Source organism: Zonotrichia albicollis, chromosome 1 (assembly GCF_047830755.1).
Source record: "Zonotrichia albicollis isolate bZonAlb1 chromosome 1, bZonAlb1.hap1, whole genome shotgun sequence".
Classification (NCBI taxonomy): domain Eukaryota; kingdom Metazoa; phylum Chordata; class Aves; order Passeriformes; family Passerellidae; genus Zonotrichia; species Zonotrichia albicollis.
In genome coordinates, this window is record NC_133819.1 from 51,246,594 (window position 1) to 51,268,645 (window position 22,052).

At 38.6% G+C, this 22,052-nt stretch overlaps 1 protein-coding gene across 1 annotated transcript in view; it reads right to left on the reverse strand.

Moving 5' to 3' along the window:
• Positions 1-16,005, reverse strand: part of CNTNAP2 (contactin associated protein 2) — a 1,022,680-nt gene extending 1,006,675 nt beyond the window's left edge. Inside the window, exon 1 of the mRNA XM_005485915.4 lies at positions 15,169-16,005. Within this exon, the coding sequence (XP_005485972.2) occupies positions 15,169-15,265 (97 nt within the window). The 5' untranslated portion in view covers positions 15,266-16,005. The remainder of the gene's footprint in view (positions 1-15,168) is intronic.
• Positions 16,006-22,052: the final 6,047 nt, after the last annotated feature.

Consider the following 22,052-nt stretch of genomic DNA (forward strand, 5'->3'; position numbering starts at 1 on the left):
TGATGATTCCTCCGCGCCTGCAGGGGGCACCATGGCACGAGTCCAGAGAGCACATGGCAATGGTGGCTCTGCCGTGATAGGAAGGGAGGGAAAAGAGGCTTTGCTCCACAAACCCCTGGGGCAGCCAATCCCGGTGCCCCAGCAGAACTCTGAGGAGACCCAAGCTGGGATGGCAGGACCTTTCATGTGGCGGGGGGGCGAGGCTACAGTGCCAGAGCAGTGCCAAAGAAGCGGAGAGGGTGGGGCAGCGGTGACCTGGCTCTCTGAGCAGGGCAGGGAGAGGCGAGAGGAATAGGTCCCTCTTTTAGTGAGACAGGTGATAATGAGGTCCCAGTTCAGTGGCTCTCTCACAAGCAGAAGCTCACCCCACATCTGAAGAAGGATGGGGTGGGCTCTGGGCTGGGCTCTGGTGACAGCAGCAAATTCCCTTCCCCAAGCAGCAGCTCCAACCCTCCTTCTCCGAAGCTGAGAGAGAGAGAGCCCACAGCTGCCCCAGCCCTGTCTTTTACCAGCACAATTGTCCTGGTATCTCTGCCCCGTGGAGAGAAACTCCCAGATAAGAGAAGTGCAACCAGATGCCTTCCTCCCCTGAGACTGGCCACTTCTTTTGTTTAAGTACTCAGTTGTTAGTATTTTCCTAGCAATTTATGGGGAAAAATTCTATAAGTAAAAAGGAACAAAAGGAAAGAAACTTAAACCCCAACAGAAGTCCATTTAGCAGACTGGTTGATTATGTGTATTAAATTCAATTGAAACAAATCCAGAACAATGCACAGCTTGTATTTGAAGAGCAATTCTGCAGCTGAATCAGGTTCCTTCTTTGAAAGTATTTGTGATGCCTTTCTGCCAGCCAGATTTCATAAATGCCATTTAGAAATCTAAGGGAGATTTTACTGTGTAGAATGTGGCTGGATTATTTCAATATGGTTTATGAAAATATTACTGTTGCTAAAAACAAATTAGAGATCTAGCACTGAAAAATTTTACTGTGATTATTTGTGTTATAAACACTGTTTTATGCACAGCACTCTCCTTATTAAAGGCATAGATAACACACAGATTTACATTTGAGGCTAATTCTTAAACATGGTTTGAATATTTATTATATTTATATCCACAAAAAAAGTAGTCCAAGCATGCAATGTACAACAAAACTGGCAAAGAATTAGAGAACTTAACCAGCCCTATGTTATCTGTCTCCTTCCACAACCTCTGAACAGTTTTCAAGGAGTTGAACATTTTACAGAAAGAAGTCCTTATTCTTGCCCTTATGGTCTCCAATCCCTTCTATCATAAAACATCCCTCAGGATCTATTCACATCTTTCAACTCTTGATGGATCCACCTCAGATATTAGAATGGATTTGCCTGCAGGAATATACAGAAAGATGTCTGGTTTCCCCCTCTTGCTCCGCTGCCAAAATCAAAGGATAAGAATCTTCTGGAATATCACATAAGTATTTTTATTTGAATTAGTTGAAATGTCTGCTTGGGGCAGAAGAAAGAGAAAGGCAAGAAAATAAAAACGTTTTAACCATTAAACACCAGTGCTGAAAAATAACTATATTCCTCATTAAAACTGACACCAGAACAATTTTTCTTTGATATATATATAAAGTTTGAATGTTATTAGAAGTATTTATGTCTTTATATGCTGAATTACTATGATATCCTTCATAGTTTTATGTTCATTTCTTTCTGTAATCAGCGTTATTAAGACAAAGCAAGGAATGCATTGATTTATAAGTACAAATAGGCCATACTTGCAAATAATAATTTTCTTCTTGGGAAGTAGAGTATTGTCTTAGATGCGTGTATAACCATAAAATGCCAATCATACCTCTGAATTTCCACCAAAAATTCTCAGCACTCCTCTAATCTTTATGTCTCAGTGTAAATGAGACAGTGCCAATAAATTCTTTTCAGAGCTAAAATCAGACTTGAAATATTTGTTGTGGTTTCTCAGAATTATGATACGATTTTGTTATAGTTCTGTTAAAAATTCAGCCTTGTTTTTCTTTGTTTTACATTTCTCTGATTTTATTCAGCTACTCATGCACTTTTCATGTAGTGCTTACTTGAAAACATGCCACCTTACAGCATTTTGGGGGATGAACTCATACATCAGCACAATACAGGGTATATGATACACAGAATCTTGAGCAATCCAAAGCCACACTGCATGGGCACTCTCATCAAGTGAAAAAAAATGGCCAAATTGATCCTGATATAGAGTTTGAGGAATATATGCAGGGACATGACTGATCTAGAAAGACTGACCTCACTACACTGAGTTTGGAATCTGAGTCATGTCCAAAATTTCAGTATTTACTTCCATCTCAAGATTTTTCTAGTTTAGTTCCATCTTCCTTTTTTTTAGATTTAGTGAGAAGAGTTGAAGAAAACTTTTAGGTCATAACTTTGAGGACAGAATTCTCACTCATTAAACTGTTTTTGATGTGTCTGGTTTTGTGATAGGTCTGTAATCTGAGTGTCTCTGTTTAAACACATCAAAATTTATTTCCTGGTCCTCACTGTCTGCAATTATAATTTTTATGACTCAGCAGCTGTACAAATAAGAAAAATACTTCCTAGTGAAGTATTCAGGTAATAACAGTTTGAGCTACTCCATTTCAGATTTAATATAAAACCAAAAGGAACTACCTTTTCCAGTGAGAAGAAAAATAAAATCAACTTCTATCTCTGAACACTCTTAAAAATTGACATGATGGTTTTACTGATATTTCATAAAAGGTAAATCTTCAGCAACAGAAGAGAAGATATTTTCAAATTCAGAATATAAATATTCTCCATGACATCAAGAACTCTGAACTAACTATTCTCTATGAATATAGATAAATACGTCAGTGGGAGAGGCATTTCTATGAGACTGACCTTAGTGATATTGCAAATTGTTGAATTACAAATTCAGAGAATCCCTAAAATCCAAATGAATTTTCTGTTCTGATTTGAAGCAATAGTAAGGGCTAGGACAGAACAGGTCAGAAAAGATTATATTACTTCCTTCTGCCTGAAACCAACAACCATGTTGCTCTGTCCTCTCCAAGGCCATGTTATCTGGTACTGTATAGCCTTCCTAGAGGACAGATTTAGATTTGATATAAGGAACACTATTTTAGCAAGGCGGGATAACCTCCAGCAGTCCCTTACAAACTCAACCATTCTGTGATTTTGTAAAGCAGAATTTAACAAATACATTAAATAATATGCAAAAATACATAAAGTTTCATTTGTCTATGCACAGAAATCATAAGAACTATTATTAGAAAAAAGGACCAAAATCACAGGGTTTTGTGTTTTGGGTTTTTTTAAGAAGTGAGAAAGGAGTTGAGGAGCAAAAGGAGCCATACGAAAAGACTGCTACATATAAGTAATGAATTTGCCAATCACGTAGAAAAGACAAAAACATACAGTGTTAGGAAAATGAACTGCATGAACTATGAAGACTGCATAGTTAGATCCCAAAGTGGCAGCAAAACAATTTACATTCTAATAAAAGCTGACAAAGATGTTAAATAGAGGTTAACAGGGCTAGGCAGTTTCAACCAGCAGGGCAAGCTGTAACCAAGATCTCTGCTGATTATTGCTGATTTCCAGTAACTCTTGAAACAGCAAGGAAATTCCAGAAGGCTGAAAGAAACTGTGAAGTGCAAATATTGAAAAAGATGACCTGCACACTTACAAACCACTCCAGCTATTACTGCTGCTAGACAAAACAATAGAACTTGATTAACAAAAATTTAAATGCTGTAAATGCAATTACTGAAAATCAACATAGTTTTTTAAAAAGTAGATCTTATCAAAGTATCCTGATCTTCTGAAGGCTTCCTTTTTTTTTTTTTAAATACAAAATTGGATCACAAGAAATCTGCAGATATATGTGTCTATGTCTGTTTCTGCATAAATTGCAGTCATATGTATTTTGAATTCTGAAAGTACTTGAATGGCAATCTACACTATTTTAATTAAGATTCAAAATTATTGTAAATGTGGCACTCTAAATATCTCAAAATGTAATTGTAACAAAGAAAATGAGTGGTTTCTAGTGAGAACTAGTGGAAGTCTGATTTTCAGTCCTTCATTGCTTAACATCTTTATTATTTGAACTGCAGAAAAATGCATAGCCTTTGAAGCTGAAGATGACTTGAAGTTTACACGTCAAAAGCTTGGTACAACTAAGCCAGCTTGTAAAAGGAAGCATTAGACATTTCAATGTGACCATGTTTGAAGTTATGAACTCAGGGTAAAGAACATAGCTCCAGACCAGGACATTTAATGCCAGAAGGAAATGTGTGAAAACCCTGACAGGTATGTGACTTGGGGAAGGAAGACAAAAGAAACTATACCCCTCTGATAAGTGAGACAGGGCATCTGATGACAGCTGATATGGAGAAGTTTGATGTACTCAGCAACATTTTTCCTCAAATTTTCCTTGCCAGCTGAACGTCCCACATCTCTCAAGGCCCTGAATATAACGGCAGGGACTCCATTGTGGGAGCAGACCAGATGCAAGGCCATCTGAGGAACCTGAACATAAACAAATCTATGGAAGCTGACAAGATGCATCCCAGGGTCCTGAGGGAACTGGCAGATATAAGCAGTTCTCTTATCACTTCTGAAAAGTCATGACAGTCAAGCAAAACCTTCAGTGTCTGGAAGAGGGGAAACATGGCACCCATTTATGTAATGTATAAAAATGGATACTCTGAGAACTGCCAGCCAGTCAGTCTCTGTGCCTAGGAAGTTCCTGAAACCAGATTCTCCTAGAAACTCTGCCAAAGGGTGAATGACAAGGAGGTGTATTAGGGAAAGTAAACTTGGAGTCATGAAGGGCAAATGATATGTGACAAGCATGGTGGCATTCTACAAAGGAGTGACTCTCTTAGTAGATGAGGGAGGAGCTTCTGATGTAACCTACCTGGCCAATGACACGGTTCTACACAATACCCTTGTCTCTAAATTGGAGAAATATGGGTTTGATGCATGAATTGTTAGATGGATAAGGATTGACTGGACAGCCATGCTCAAAATGTCAATGGCTCGAAGTCCAAATGAAGATCCAAACGGAAATGAGTGTTGTCGCTCAGGGGTACTGAGACAAGTACAGTTAAATGTCTTTATTAATGACCTAGACCATGGGATTGAGTGTACCCTTAGCAAGTTTGTGGAATGAATCCAAGCTGAGTGATGCTGTGTATATGCCTGTGGGAAATGACACCATCCAGAGAGATGTGGACAAGCTTGAGGAGTGGTCTCATGTGAACCTCATGAAGTTCAACAAATCCAAGTGTAAGGTCTATCACCTGGTTGGGGCAATCCCCAGAAGCAATACAAACTGGGGGATGAATGGATTGAAAGCAAGGAAGAGCTGGGGGATACTGGCAGATGAAAACTTATGTAAGAGCCAGTAACGTACAGTTGCAGCTGAGTAAGGCAGTAGGACCCGGAATGCATAAAAAGCAGCATGGCCAACAGGTCATGGAAGGTCACACTGCCCCTCTGCTCTGCTCTCCTTAGACCTGGTATGGAGCATCGAGTCCAGCTCTGGAGCCACTCTCAGTCCAGACCAACAGAAGAAAGACATTGACATGCTGGAGTTTGCTGACATGAGGGCTGCAGGAGCAGTCAGAGGGCTTCTCCCTTTCATAAAGAGAAACTGAGAGGGTTGGCGTGGCTTATCTTGGAAAAAAAGGCTCCAGGCAGACCTTATATAGCCACCTTTCCATATTAAAAGGGGCCTACAAGAAAGATAAAGAAATACTTTTTACCAGAGCATGTACTGATAGTATGAGAGGAACATTTTTAAACTAAAGGGTAGATTTAGATTACATCAAAGGATTGATTCCTGGAATAGTCTGTCCAGAGAAGCTGCAAATATCCCATGCCTGGAAGTGTTTGGAATCAAGTTGGACAGGGCATTAAGGATTCTGGTATGGTGAAGTACGTCCCTGCCTGTGGGATGGGGTTGGACTAAATTATCTCGTCCAACCCAAACCATTCCCTGGTTCATTGATTCTATGATCTGTTGTCCTGGGGTGACTTTATGATGCTTGTATTCCCAATTTTCTGTTCTGTTTATGGTGGTTATTAAGTTCTGCACCCTTAAAAGTAGATCTGAGAGTGAGGAGGGGAGAAGGAGGAGCAGTGAAATGTCTGAGGTGATTGTTTTTGAAATATAAATATAAGAGTTTCATTTTTCTCTTCTCCCAGACTGTGTTGTCTGCAGCACGGACAGACAGTGGAAGAGAGCTCTCCTTTGCTTTTAGTTAGTTTTTAGCTGGCTGAGGCAGTGAAGTTCCCTGGACCATGGTTTTTCTTTTTCTTAAGACTGTTCAAACCTGCTCTGGACTGAAAACTCAGAGGAACACTGGCAACTCACCCCTGTGGTCTACCAGGGCCCGGGATGTGGCATTTTCCAGCACCAGAGGGACTGATAAGAGACTGAGCAAGTTGAGCTACAACCCTTGACAAAGACTTTTTGAATTTGCCATCTCTTCAGAGCAGTGAAAGGTTTTATTGTTTAATATTATTCATTGTTTATGCTTGCAAATACTTTGCTTGTTAAATAATCTTGTTTTTTCCACTTTTCTCTAAGAAAATTTTCCTGAACCAGTAGGGGAAGGCCTTCTTGAATCTGCTTTCTAGAGGGACCCCTTTGGAAGTTTCCTCCCAAATGTGCCCTTAACCAGTATATCTGTAAAGCAGAGAAAAGTAGTAATACAATCGACTGTATCACTATAGCTGGGTTGGATCCTTTTTGGCCTTATAAATTATGAATATGTAGATTTGGAAGCATAATTCACTCACAGAATTCCTCTGACACAGTTTTTTTTTCTGTATGAATAAAACCTATGCACTGTACTGACCTAAACTCTAAAATTGCATATTATGAATAATTATAAATTGAATTAATAAAAGCATTCCTTATAATGATATTCTAATAATTGTGTTTTGAAAAAATAAATCCTAACTTCATTCATAATATCTGATTATCTGATTTAGCAGGCCAGGATTATGGCACAGCAATTAAGCAGCGAAGGAATTTCAATTGAGTTATTACCTGTGTACCTAGCTTTCACAAACAGATGAATTAATCAGGAATCAATGAAGACAATCTCCCTTAGTTTCAGGCTCAGCAAATTACTCAAAACAGTGATGAATCAATGAGAATCCAAGAGAAGCCAGTGGAGTCAGTTTATTGCTGGAGGAAAAGGTAGGGAGAGGACAGAGAGTAGAAAGGAGGCATGTGAGAAATGGCAAATGAATTAGGAGCAGAAGCAAATGGGTGTGTGACCATGTGATGTATATTTTTTGGAGAAGGGTTGGAACAGTAAAGGATACCTTCTCTTATCTACAGGGAATTTTCTATCATTTCTAACAGCTTGGCTGTACCAGGGAAGAAGCAGGTAGGACATTCATCATATAACTGACAGTATGCCCACTAGCATAATTTTTTGGATGTAAAACCAAAGGAAAGAACATAAGAGAGTACATCTTGCTGAAGCTTGGGAGCATGTATCCAGCAGAGCCTGCCCTGTATGGATATGCTTCTGACTCAGTTTCTCACAGAAGCTTACTCTTTTCCTAATGCAATGCTAATGCTATGGACAGGGCAAGCTACTCTCTGTGACTCCATTCCTCAGCAAAAAAATAAAAATAAATAGGTTACTGTTATTGTGTGGGAGATGACCTCAACTTCTCTTCAGCACATTCGTCTCCCTTTTTTACCCATAGCCCTGAGCAATGGTGGATGCCACTAGTTTTAATCTCTGTGTTTTTAAATTAACTAATTATCCTTATTTTTCTGGGTTTTTTAGATATTTGAATTTGTATCTGTGTTCAGGGAAAAAAAATATGTACAAGCCCTTCCTATATTTCACTAAATATGTGAGCAGAGTCTAAAGAGTTTAGGAAGGTATCTGTGTTTGTAACCTGGGTCAACAGGGTCTAAATTTAGGGGTTTTTTTTCCTCTGTGTATTGGTTTGCTATTGCTATTGGTTTTTTGTTTGGAGTTTTTTTGGGATTTTTTTTTTTTTTTGCTTTTCCCAAACCTCGGTATTCCTTCTATTCCCATAAGCTGAGTAAAAAGCATGTTCTATTTTAATTGAATTTCAGAGTGTGTTCCAGAACTTTACACCAATGATACTTAAAACCAATGATATGATATGAAATGTCATGAAAACCTTAAATATATTGAGGTTGCCTTTCCTGCTGAGTTTTATCCCATTGCATTAGGCCTTTAGCCAATAATTCTTCCTTTTCTTCTCTGGCTAGCCTTCCATCACAGGCTTTCTGCTGCCCCTTATAGAAATGGACACTTGCAGTCTCCTCAGCTCATCTGCTGATCTTCTGTATAACACCCCTATAAATTCCAGGTTTTCATTGGGTTCTCAGTAAATACCAATTCAAGTACACAAGATGATTAAGCAATAAATAAGATACATTTTAATCAATATTTAGGTGATTTAAGAAACCCAGACAGCGACACCTCTCTAGATTTGATACAAAGCAAAAAAAAAAAAAGCTTATTTTTTTCAGTCAGATTATTCTTACATTGTAGAAACAGAAAGCAGAAATGTGTCACGTGTAGCTGACTTCCTTGGGCAAAGGTAAAAAATACTAAATGGAATAGCAGTTTTTCAAAATCAAGCAGAATGTTTATGTTATATTTAGACAGTCATTTCTCTAAGAAAAATTACTTTCCCTTTAAGTTGAGACTTAAATATTCTAGATAAAAATAATAAATGTTCATTCAAAAAACATCACATTTGTTTGTGGGATGGAAAATCCTTTGGTTAGAACAGTCCAAATGCTTTCTGGTTTCTAGAAAGTATTTTTAGCCATTTAATTACACATTAAAAGTTGTAACCCAACTTGAGCTTTTACCAATACAAATGCAAAACTGGCAACAAAGTTCCTAGCTATACTGAGTCGATTTTAATCAGTGATTTATTTAAAACATATTTTTGGAGTGCATGCACAGCTTAAAATAAAATATTTGATAAATATTTCAAATGGTGGTAAATATTAACATCAAGTAACAAACCATATGTGTAAATAAATTTGCCAGTCCCTCAATGGACTTGGCATGACCGCTTGCTTAAGTTAAATGTCTGGAAGAACCATATCTCCACCAGGAGATTGTAAAGTCAAAAAAATCTGTAGACTTTTTTAGGCAGAGGAAAGAGGTAAATGTGAATGTCAATATCCTTTTCTGCTCTGAATTATCTGCTGTTCAACCTTAAAGACCCAATCGGAAAAGGCTGGCTGCTACTACAGTGAATGAATACTGAGACCATTTCTGACGTAGGAAAGGTTTCAGCTTTGTAAAGTTGCGTTAAAATTGCAGAACTATCAAAACCGAGTGCCCAGGTTCTTTGTAAATGTTAAGCACAGGACTTGGGAATTCTTTTATTATATCTATAATGTCTTCAAAGTTGGAAATGCAAGTGGCTCAAAATAATTGATTACTGATTACTGCAATTTTCTACTTCACCAAACTTAGAGATTTAACATGTTCTGCAATTACCTGGTGGTCTTGGATTATCTACTTATGCAATGCCAATGAAGTTGCTGGATAAATGAAGTTCATTATACAGATAAATAAATACAGATAAATCAATGTTCATTCAAAGGCTGAAGTCTGAGGAACCTTTTTAATAATTTCTGTTATTTCATACCAATGGACTGAATCATGAACTCATGACAGAAAACATAACCACACTGTTCCTATAATCTGTGGCACGACTTCCATTTCCTTCAGTGCAAGAAGGCTCAAACTAGTGGACTACTCTCTTTATCCTACCAGTCTTCCTGATCTTTTAAAGAAGGATCTCATCTCTATGTGTATTTTGGAAATAATGCTATAATTTTAAATTACTTAAAATTGTTAAGACTAAAGAAATCGCAAAGTCACTCATCATCTCATCTGATGAAGAAGACTCCTGTTGCTTCTCTAACATTTCCTAGTTGAAGTTTCCTACGTGACTGGATCCCATTTGCAAGTCCATGTTCTTTTGTAAGATGAGCATGACAGCTATTCAGGACATAGGCATGGGTAGGGGAAAACCTCAAAATTTAACCAGTTATCTTATTTTGACCTGTGAGTCAGATCATGAAGAGTGAGATCAGCTTTTGAAAAAAGGAAATGCAGAAACTCCCCCATGGTTTGTGCATAGTTAGTTATTGTTCCAGACATTAAAAGTACTACAGTCTTAAAAACTCCTAAACAGTAAACATGATATCTGACAGTTTTAAAGACATAGAGATCCAAGGTAAAAGTCCTGGATAACTTCTATAGGAAAATTTACTGTCTGTAACAGATCCATTGTAATACGATTTATTCAAGAAGAGGTACAGTTTGAGGTCTGATGCATTATATATACAGAATTTCCTATCACAACTGAAGCAACTGAAGTAGTCTCCTGTGTTAAAAGTACCTGAGTAAAAAAAAAAAAAAGATAGAGAAAATAAAAAAATGCTTCTCATCTCCTTGCAAAAGAAACAACCAATGTTCAGAAACAAGTTTTCAATTTGAAGTCATTAACTTCATGTTCAAACTTTCTTTCTTTCAGACTGGACTATTAATAAAGAACTTTTAATGCCTTATTTCATGTTATTACACTAGAATTAAAAAATGATAAACACACAAGTAAAGCAAAAGCAACCCAAGCAAAAGTGAGTTATTAAAACAGTAGTTCAATGGCATTTACAATTGATTCAATGCCCACTGACACCAAACTTTGAATCAGACTTGCTCTATCTAGATGAATGTCTGCAATTAGGTTTTATGCAATATTGCATAAAAAGTTAAAGACTCTTTCAAACTTTGTATTTTCAGCACTGACACAGGCTATAGCTGCTGCCACCAATTTTGAAATTAGAGCAGACTATTTGATAGTGTTTAATTCATTCACATATAAGTTAACATATTGCTCAAGAAAAAGCCAATTTATTTAGAGTCATGATGAGTAACTCAATGCAAAGTTGTTAAATAATAACAGTAGCTCAGTAACTCAGTGCAATGTTGTTAAAGCTGTCACTTGTCTGTTGAACGAGAATTTTCTTATATGGTGATGAATAACATCTAAATAATAATACAATTATACCATGATGGATGTAAATTTTGTTCTAATTTCTAGCTAAAGTGTTCTAAAAGAACAAAAGAGAAATTACATGTTTAATGTTATGAAATTCCATGAACATAAAAGAGAGCTAGGCCCTCAAATTAAAAATTTAGTATATTTTTAAGTGCTTTGACCCCAAAGGTAAGAAAAATTAATAAATGCTAAATGCGCCTGACAATGGTTTGGTGTACTTGAAACTAAATTCTGTGAGACCGCTGTGTTAACCTCAAGACAACAGGACCTAAACTACTAAACGTTAATCAGTTGTTATACAGGAAAAAAAAAAGAAGGAATTGATCAGTTTTCCAAAAATATTATTATGTCTGAGACATTATCTGTAGGAGAAATATTCCCCAAGTGTGAATCTAATAGAATTTATGACACCTCACATGCCCAACATGGGTGTACGACTTTCACCGGACCAGATTGCTCAGAGCTCCAGCCAACTTGGCCTCTTAAAGAGGACTTTCTTCTACAGTGTCTTGCTCTTTCAAAAGGGACATTACTCCTTTCCAATACTTTTCCCAGTAAAATCTGGGTGCCATGAAGTCAAATGTAAAAGCTGTGTATTCTTTCTTTTATGTATCTTAATGATTTACTATACATGCCCCTGCTTATGATTTCTGCCCCAAGTCTTGTAAAATGGGCTCAAACTTCAACCTTAGCAGTGGTATGGGGCATACTACAAAAGTATGACAAGTATCAGAACTAGAAGTTTTAATAGTTCTGTGCTCATCAGCTTTGCATTGCATAAAAAGAGATACAATGAAAAAAACCAAAAACTCCTAGCTGTGAAATATAATTACTTGTAAAGTGAATTCCTTTCAGAGAGAAGGAGACAATCCTATAATTAATACCTTTAACATTTTTATTACGTGACAACATTGCTACTTTTTGTGGTTGGGGTTTTTGTAGGAATACAAATGAGAGTTAGTCTACCCATATGCATATTCTTATCATTCCATCTTAGCCACGTAAAGCACCATAAAGCACTAAATTTGTATTTTCTGTGTTACTTTTTATCTTGTGATGACCTCTCCTGGTTGAGCTGTTCATTAGCCTCGATTCCAGAAGGGTGTTTTCATCCTTCCATGCTTATTAAAAAAAATAAAAATTGCAGGAATATGAAGAATTTATTGCCTGGGTATGAAAACATGACCATGAATAGAATTGACAGTAAGATCTGAGCATTAATGTGTGGGATATTGTATCACAGTGTATGTTTATTATCCTACAGGATGGCTTTCAGCACCCACTTCATCTCGAGATAAAACTAAATGAGAGTACAAGCTTTCAACACGATCACTTCTGAATCAGTACTACTGAGAGATAACTAGAGATAGATTTACTTTGCAAAATAAACAAACATTTGAGGTAAAGCATATTCATATCAGCAATGTCCAATCCTATTCTTTCTGAAAGCTGTATCTTTTCCTATGCCAGCACAAGCAGACCAGACTGTGAAAAAACACTGAATAGCAAGCTCATATATAGGGATTTGTAATGCACTGTACACCATAAGACTTGTACACTTCCTAAAAATACTGTAGAGAATAAATTTGATGTTGTTAATAACTTCAAAGCCAAAACATAAAGTAACAATGGAGGAGAAAATGAAATAGTGGTTGGAAATAAGTTTTACATCAAAGTTGCATTTCACACCATTTTTAATTATTTCAGAAGTATTCTGATTATGAGGTTCAAAATCAACAGGGGGAATAAAAAGGAAAAAAAAAAAAGGGACGATGAAAACTAGGTATACCACCCTGTCAACAACGAAAAAATTCTCCAATCCCATTCACAAAATTCTCCAATCCCAGTCAGTTGTAGACAAAGTTACAAACAACCCCAGAAAATAGATCACAATGACAAAATACAGTACAGTGACCAGTTTGTGTAGCAAAGCATGCAACAGAATAACCAGCAAAGTGGTGCACCAAAACAGTGTGACACAGCACTGGAGTTCCCACTGTGGCACCAGCACCCAAGCATCCATAAGCTTTACAACAATTTTCAACATGTGCTGCAATGTGAACAATCCTTTTGTAAATTTAAGGCTGACGTGTACTTCTAGCTATATTTATGTTTCCAGTAAACAAATCTAGCTCCATTTCACTTTAAGAAGTGAGTCAGAAATGAAATGAAATGAAATGCCACTCACTAAATAAGGAGTATAATGTATAAGCTCTTGGAAGGTGAATTAATATAAAGAAATTTTTGAATAGCTAATCATCCAGATGGGAATTTATATGACTAAACTGTAATTAAGATTATATATATCCCCCATTCCTGGAATTTCTGGGTATAATGATGTTACTACAACCATTAACTTCTCAACAAACTTCTCTCAAAAGTTAAAGATTTGTTTGTTTGGAAATCAATAACCCACTGTAGGTAATATTCAAGTTATACTATAGCCATTAGTTGCTGAGTGACAAAAACAAACAAAAAAAGCTCCAAAACCCTCCTAGAAAAAAAGCAGGGACTTAGTTTTCAATGAACAGATTTCTGACAACCTAAATAATGAATCGTCTCCCCCACACATCCTATTATGCAGAGCCTGAGAGAGGACCATGAAGAAATAATACTCCTAAGAAAAATTATTTAGCTGGTCAAAACTAAGAAATAAACCTCAGGATCAATACTTCTCCTAATTCAAAGGTAGGAAAACAACTGAACATCCTATAGCCTCTGAGACCTTGATAACAATGCAGACACTGCTATACATATTTGTTGACACACAAACAAATATGCAGGTGCAAGTAAATCCTGGAATAACACTTGGTTTTCAATAGGTATTAGATGATAACAGATAGAAACCCACTAAGAAACCATAGCAGTGCTCCAATTCCCTAATCATTACATTGTTCATTCCAGCCCTTAAGGAAACAATTCAGCAAATAAATAAATAGAGTGATCTACATAGATCTCTATGCAGTATATACATTTCATTCTATGCAATTCCCTACTTGGTCAGTAGAATCAACCCCCATTCACATGCATGCAATCCCAGCACATCTATCTATAACATTTCAGGACACTTCCTTCCTCTATAAACAGCCGATCATGCCAGCAGTATGATGATGATACTATAAAAATGCACTGTTTCATTTCAGTATGCATTTCAAAAATACTTGGCCATTGGCAAATGTTTTATACAGTCTTAAGAGAAAAAACTAAATACTTAGTACTGACATCTACTTGCAAAATGTTTTGCTCAAAACTACAGCTCAGTGCAATGTTAAAGACTTGGTCTAATATCCACTGAAATCAATGAATATGCTGTCATTTTTATACTAACAACAGAATCGGATTCTGAACAGGTGCTCTACACTCCTCTAGTCTGAAGTTCAGAATTTCAGCAGATGTTTGATCCTTTCTCCACTATTTCTACCTCACTGGGAGAGCAATTGATGGTCTCCTCTAAAATACCTTTGCTCATTCTATTATCGGCAGCAAAACTTTGCTCTAAAGAAAAGCTGTCCTGGCTCAGTTCCCTCTCATCAATTCATCTTTCCTCTTCAAACGACACAGAATTTTCTCTCGCTGCTCCTTGATAAAACACTGGTTATGGAAACTGCTCACATCTCTTCTTTTCCCTCACAAAACTGTGGAAGTGAAGTGCTTCCAAATGCAAATTGCATTCCTTCCGAGGAAGAAGGGAAAAACCACAACAAACCAAACCGACCAGGCAAACAAAAACTATCCCCAAACTTTGAACAGCTTCTGATTGCTTTCCCCCTCTGACTCCATTGCAGAACCAAGATTATATCACAGAGCAGGTCTCTTTCAACTTTCCACACCAGCTACCACTGAAATCACCAAGGAAGATCTGATGGGGAGCACTGCAAACAGTATCAGACCTCAGTGCACATATATACATGCAAGGAAAAATCAAACACAATCAAACACAATATTCATCAGCAAAGCAAAAATAATCAACCTCACAGAGTTGTGGGAATTTCCCTCTGGCTTAATTCGGAGCTGAAATTGAGCGCGTTTCTTAGAAAAGGGTACTTACGAGATGCAGGCAGAGCAGTCCTGGCTCTGCAGCTAATGCTGATGAAAATCCAGAGGAAGAGAGCTGCCCTGCAGCCAGCTCGGGTAACCACAACCATCCTTCACTTCCTGGCTCCCTGTACTCCAAATGCCAGCCGCAGAAGACCTGCTTTTCTCCACTTTGGCCCCCTTCTCTCTCTCTCCTTCTCTTCCTCGGAGGAGGTGTCGAGGAGGTAAAGGGGGCAGGGCTTTACCTTGGGGTAGAAGCCAAACCCCCTCTTCGTCTGCTATCTTTGGGTTTGCAGCAGCAGGATAAGTCCCGGTACTTTTCTTTCCCTTATTTCTCTGTGTTTGTGCGTGTTTATTTCTGTGCCTCCTTCTCAGAGAAAGGGGGAAAGGAAAAAAAGAAGAAGAAAAAAAAAAGCCACGAAGTATCAAATAACAAGGATTGTAGAGTAGAAAAATAAATAATAATAAAAAAAAAATGAAGATCAATCCCCTAAAAACGTGGGAGGAGGGAGGGGAAAGGGAGATGGAGATGAAGGGAAGGAAGAAAGGCGAATAAAGCAGTTGGTGCCGCTAATGCTGCTGTTGATGCTACCACTGCAGCTGAGCCCGTCTTCCTGTACAGAGGAGCGCTGCTGAGAGAAGCTTGCAATAACCTCCCAGCTCAGATATATATACACAGTGTACACGCACACACAGCCCGGCAGCCAAACACACACTCACACAGAAGCAGGGAGAGGGGAGGGAGGGAGAGAGACACTCCCGCAGCACAGAAGCAGGCTCAGAGCCTCTCTCCTCATGTATTTATCATCTTCCAGCAGGAGGAAACGCTGCCACTAGCAGCAGCAACCTTCCTCCTCCAAAAAAAAAAAAAAAAAAAAAAAAAAACACCAGGAGATGGGAAAATCCTCTTCCCTGCGCTCCCCTCCCCTTCCCTTCGCTTCCTCCAGCTCCTCCTTCTTCCTCTGCGCCCCTCGAGCCTCCAGGACCCCGATCGTCCTCGCTTGCCTGGCTCAGATGCAGAGCCGGGGGACGGCGGCGGGGATCGCGGCCAGGGCTGGGGTGGAGCGGGGCGGGAGCCAGTGCAGGGATCGGGGCTGGGGCTGCGGGAAGGTGGAGCGGTGCCGGGGCCGGGGGGGATGGGATGGGGATGGGGATGGGGATGGGGATGGAGATGGAGATGGAGATGGAGATGGGGATGGGGATGGGGATCGGGGCCGGCTGCGGAGCGGAGCGGCGGGGCGGTGTCGCGGTGCCGCTGGAGCGGAGGCGCGTCGTCCCTGCTCTCCCGCGGCCGGCTCCTGCCGCCCTCGCCGCCGCTCCCCCGCGCACCGCGGCTCCCCGAGCTCCAGCCTGCGGGGGTCCGAGACAGGTGGCCAGCAGGCAAGTCCTCCGAGCCGTCCTAGGTCTGGTGGGGAGCGAGCATCATCCCGCCTGCAGAGAGCTGGGGCTGCAGGAGCCGCTAATGCAGATGTTGCCATTCTGTAATTAATTCTCAGCCCGAGAGCGAGCCAGGAAGCAAGCTGCATTGAAGTTTCACTGTGATTTTCACCTACAAGAGATGACGGAGACAACCTGGCCATATCCCAGCCTTATGCTTTAGGGATGGCAAGAGTCTGACTCTTCTTTTCCATCCCTCTTCATCCCTCCTGCCGTTGCCCTTAAACAGCTGAACTGAAAGTTATTGCTCACCAGATACGGTAGAATAATGAGGATAGGGAGTTATTCATGGATTATTTATTCTACAATCAATGAGGCAAAGAAAAATGAAAACAATTATTTCTCAGGTGTTATATAGAGAAAGCTGAGAAATGGAGAGGCATAATTTCTTTAGAGGAGCCCCAAAGCAGGGATAAATTATTTTCAGTGACTAATACGCATGCTGTTAACAAGTACCTGCTGTTACTTAGTGACTGTGATGAAGTGGTTAAGACCGTGTGTAAGATGAGATTTTCAGAAAGGCCTTGGGATATTAGGATCCTCAATCCTATTGCCTTTCAGAGGGAGTACAGTGCCTGTCTTTTAGGTCACTTTGAAAGCTCATCCATACGTAATATGTGATATCCCAGGAGAGCTGTGGCCTAGAGGTTTGAGCATAGCCCAGGACAAAGCTTAAATGCCAGTCCTGGGAAAAGTGTTTCTGTAGTCTTGTCCAACTGCCATAATTTTTCCTCCTTGAGCCTTTCCCTGCCTTGCCTTATCCATAAAGAGTATTAATATATCAATATTTCAAATGCTTTCATAGAAGTAATGCCAATATGTACACAGCAAATGTGAAATGAAAGAGTGCACTATGAATAAGTTTTATTGTACTTATTTCTGGTTTTGAAAGAATAAACATTTCCCTAGAGACTCTGTTCCCCCTTCCCTGCATTATCCTGAGCTCTTTGCAATGCCCTCCCCTTTCTTTATAACCCACAGATACATTTTAATGTCCAGTAATCATTAAGATATGTGAGTTTTTTGGGAATTAACTAAGAACCAAATATTGATTAGTGACATTAAACTTGTTCAAAAAAGCCTCTTAACTTCCTTCTTGTTTACATCTTCTGTTCCCCTCCTGCACTATATCCCACAATTTTTCAAGTTCGTTAACCTACATTTTCTTTTCTTTAGCTACCACTGATATAGTATGATAGAGCTGATATAGTACCACAAACTGTCTGCAAATATTCACAGAAAAAAGACTGACTATGACATGCAAAAATGTCTGCCACTTTCATTCTGAGTTCTTGAAACCCTTTCTGTGTTCAATGGCCTTTATAATTCATTTGAATAAGTAATAAACAGCTCATTTGAGTAAGTACCTAAAGGCTCAGCAGACCATTTTTCAAACAAAATTTCTATTTCTTAAGGCTCTTCCAACAGGCACAACAAAAAACATACTTGCTCATCAGCCATTCATACTTTGATGCCTGTATATTTGTATATCACCCACCTCATGAAGTCCTCCACAGGACAAGAACCTTGACTTGATTTTAGTTTCTCAAACTTCACACTTGTTTAGCATATTATGATTTGAGTTTTCAAAAATGTACTCAAATTGATCATAAGTAGATAGACATTGAAAAAAAACCAGCTATAGAGGATAAGACAATAATTCAAAACAGGAAGATCCAGCAGGCTGGTTGGTGAATATTTCAATAATGGTGACAGTAGAAAATTTCCTTGTGGTTTGAGACGGAAGAAATGGCACAGATTATTGCATTTTTCCCCACCTCGGAATAGGATCAGTCCTTAAAAACTGCATAAAATATTTAAACTATATAGCAAAAGAAATGAGTTGTGCAAGGGTAATGCAATTATTTTTAATATAACCACAAGTGAGGCCTGCAAAATCATTAACTTTGACTGATTCTGTCACACAAAAATCATTACAAAGATCTTCAGGCATTCCTTAGTCCTATAAAACAAGCTAACCATATATAGTCTTTTTTTCCCTTTCTTTTTCCTGGAGCATGTTGTGAAGTATTACTTTACATGATTCAACAAATCCAAGTTGAATATATTAACCTTTGCAATGAAAACACAGTCAGATTGTGTTAGGTCACAATATGAAGTTATTAGATACTTCTACTCATTCTCCTAACCTTTCTGTTCCAGAGTGTAAATGTAAGGATGTTTCTCAACAAGCAGTGAGACATGCCTGCAGTCTCAGCAGGGCACCTACAAGCTTCAGCACCCCTGTCCTGCAAATGTCAAGTGTTTGCAGCTTGGGTCAACAGTGTTCTCCCCTCTATAGGTCAGGAAAGTGTCACAGCACGCTGGGACAGCCCTACCAGCCAAGAGGTGCAGAAGGAGGATCTTCCATCAAAGCTACTCCCATATGAGGTCCCTTATTTTCATTTCTCAGATCACAAAATCATATAATTGTTTAGGTTGGAAAAGACCTTTAAGATTGTCTAGTCCAGCCACTAGCCCAGCACTGCCAGGCCACCACTAAACCATGTCCCAAAGTGCCACATCTACACATCTTTGAAATATTTCCAGAGTGGTGACTCAGCTACTTCCCTGGGCAGTCTGTTGTTATGCTTGGCAACCCTTTTTCATGAAGAAATTTTTCTCAGTATCTGACCTAAACATGTCACAATTTGAGGCCATTTCCTCTTGTTCAGTTGCTTTTATACTTGGGAGAAGAGACTTGACCCCTGCCTGTTTACAACCTTCCTTTGGAAGGGAGTTGTAGAGAGTGGTAAGGTGTCTCCTGAACCTCCTTTTGTCTGGGCTAAATACTTCCCTTGGCTGCTCCTCCTAAGATTTACTCTTTAGACCCTTCCCCTGCCCTTCTCTAGAAATGTACAGCATCTCAATATTTTGTTTTTAGTAAGGGGCCCACAACCAGCCAAAGAATTTGAATTGCAGCCTCACCAGTGCCAATGACCACTTTAACACTCCCAAAGCATTAAAAAGTAGAGAGATATCTCAGTCAACTGGTGAAACCTCCCTGGCAATTAGAAAGACACTACAGTGTTAAAAGACTCCAGTTATTACAGCTGTACACAAATTTTATTGAGCTTAATGGAAATGGTATACACATATTGATGAATGAATAGATCATTCTGAATTTACTATGGCTGTCAAGCAATGTCTGCTAAATGGAATTCATCCTGGATAGAACTATATTTACAGTATGTGAATGTCAAGAGGGAAAACACAATGTCAGAAAGCTATAAAGGGTAATTCAGAATTTCAAACACTGGTGGGACCAAATGGCATCCAATAACATGATAATTTGGTTCCACAGAAGAAAATGAGCCAACTCGAAAAAGAACATGCAACTTTTCAATTATTACTGAAAAGTAAATATAAAGGTTTTTTATGCCTAACAAACTACCATTTTTAAATTTTGTTTCCCTTTTATATTTTTGGTTTCCCCAGCCCTCTTGCATGGTAGAGCTCTAAAAATCATCCATAGCAGAATTTTACATCCAAGTCTTTAGAATGCTAAATATGTATTTCAAATTATGACTAAACAAGGCTTTATAGTCACATGCACAGAATGAAATGCCTGATAATGGACAGCTCTATTACTGGAGGAAGTCTTGGGTTTATTTAGAACAATGTCAGGTTTTCTGCTGGGATTCTTGATACTCATGGGTATTTCTCTGAGGAAGAAGGGATCACATGAATATTGTGATCCATCTGCCTATGAGAAGCTGTAAGACCCGAAGAAAATACTTATTTTCCAGAAATGCAAGGAAAATCTTTCCTAATTTTAATGCATTTGAAATGAAAGATGAAGGTGCATTGGCAGAAAGGAAACAGTACCTTCTACTTGTTCCATGCAGCTAAAAATATAGCATTATCATTTGAGGTGAATGCATTTTTGTTTTGACCATCAGTCAATTATGGCAATTTTATTGAAACAACAAGATAAAAAATGGAAATATGTATTTACACAGACATCAAAATAAATTGAAGATGTTCAGAAGTTTTCAGCTTCATGTCCCTGTATCTTTTGTAGTCTAAACATCTGCTTAAGACAGCATCTACCTTTAGAAATTTCTTTTGTGATACCTTGCTCTCTATTAATCTGCACTGTATATTAAACAATTTGACAAACAATTATGAGGGGCAGTTGAGGTCATTTGGTTTGTTCAGCCTGGAGAAAAGGAGACTGAGAGGGGACCTCATTGTGGTCTTCAACACCATCAGAAAGGGAAGCAGAGGGGCAGGTACCGACGGCTTCACTCTCCTGACCAGGGACAGGACCCAAGAGAATGGCATGAAACTGAGTCAGGGCTGTTTAGTTTGGATATCAGGAAAAAGTCTTTCACCCAGTGGCTGGCTGAGCACTGGAACAGGCTCCCCAAGGAAGTGATGATGGCACCAAGCCTGACAGAGCTCAAGAAGCATTTGGACAATGCTCTCAGGAACATGGAGTTGGACTCTTGAGGTGTCAAGTGCAGGGCCAAGAGCTGGACTCGGTGATCCTTGTTAGTCCCTTCCAAGTCAGCAGATTCCATGATTCTAGGGCTAAATAATTGTCTAGATGCATCATTTAAGTGCATATAAAGAAAGAAAAGCCTTACTAAAGGAAAATATCTTTTTGCTAAACCAAATTTTAAATTTCATTAACATAACACTATTATAGTTGATTCCTTTCCTTACCATATCTGGCCTCAGTTTTTCATCTTAATTCAGTTTAGACCATTTCATAGGCAATCCATGGATGCATAGCAAAAGCTCTATATTGAAAAAATGCACAGAAAGTGAATTATAGTAATATTATCAAAAGTTATTGCAATTATATTGAAGATACTTCAGTCACCTTTAAAGGAGAAATCAAAATCAATCTGGAACATTTCCATCTGCTATTTGTGGGGCAGGAAAAAAGGCATCCTTTCACTAATGCACAGCCTGCAAGGTAAATGCCAGAGAAAAGACTGTCAGCTCTTCTTAGGCTATCATTTATGTCTGGATGAGGAGACTTCATGTGACTTGAAGGTATTTTCAAGACAAGTACATAGCAACACTTTGGAGAATACAGTAAATACTTCCACTGCAAAGTAATATTTGTGAAAAATTAATGTATTTTTAGCCATATTTTAATGCAAATTAGTAGCTGAAAACATGGGAAAGAGCCAGCATAATTTAACACAATTTCTTTCCTTAAACTGACAGTGATCTACAGCCCTCATCTTGGGAACTTCTTCAGGAAAGGTTTTGAAATAATTCACAAGTAGTAGCTTTAAACCACTGCTTTACTTTAAATAATTTGTGTTACTGAGGATATAGCCTCATTATCTACTCAATACATATTTAACAGATTGGAAGAGGTTAGCAGAGTAATGCACTAAAGTTACTGAAGCATTTAAGCATTCTGAGTAAATATATATTTGCCTCCCTCTTATATTGTCCACATCATTCAGTCTCAATTACCACACTAATAAACCAGTT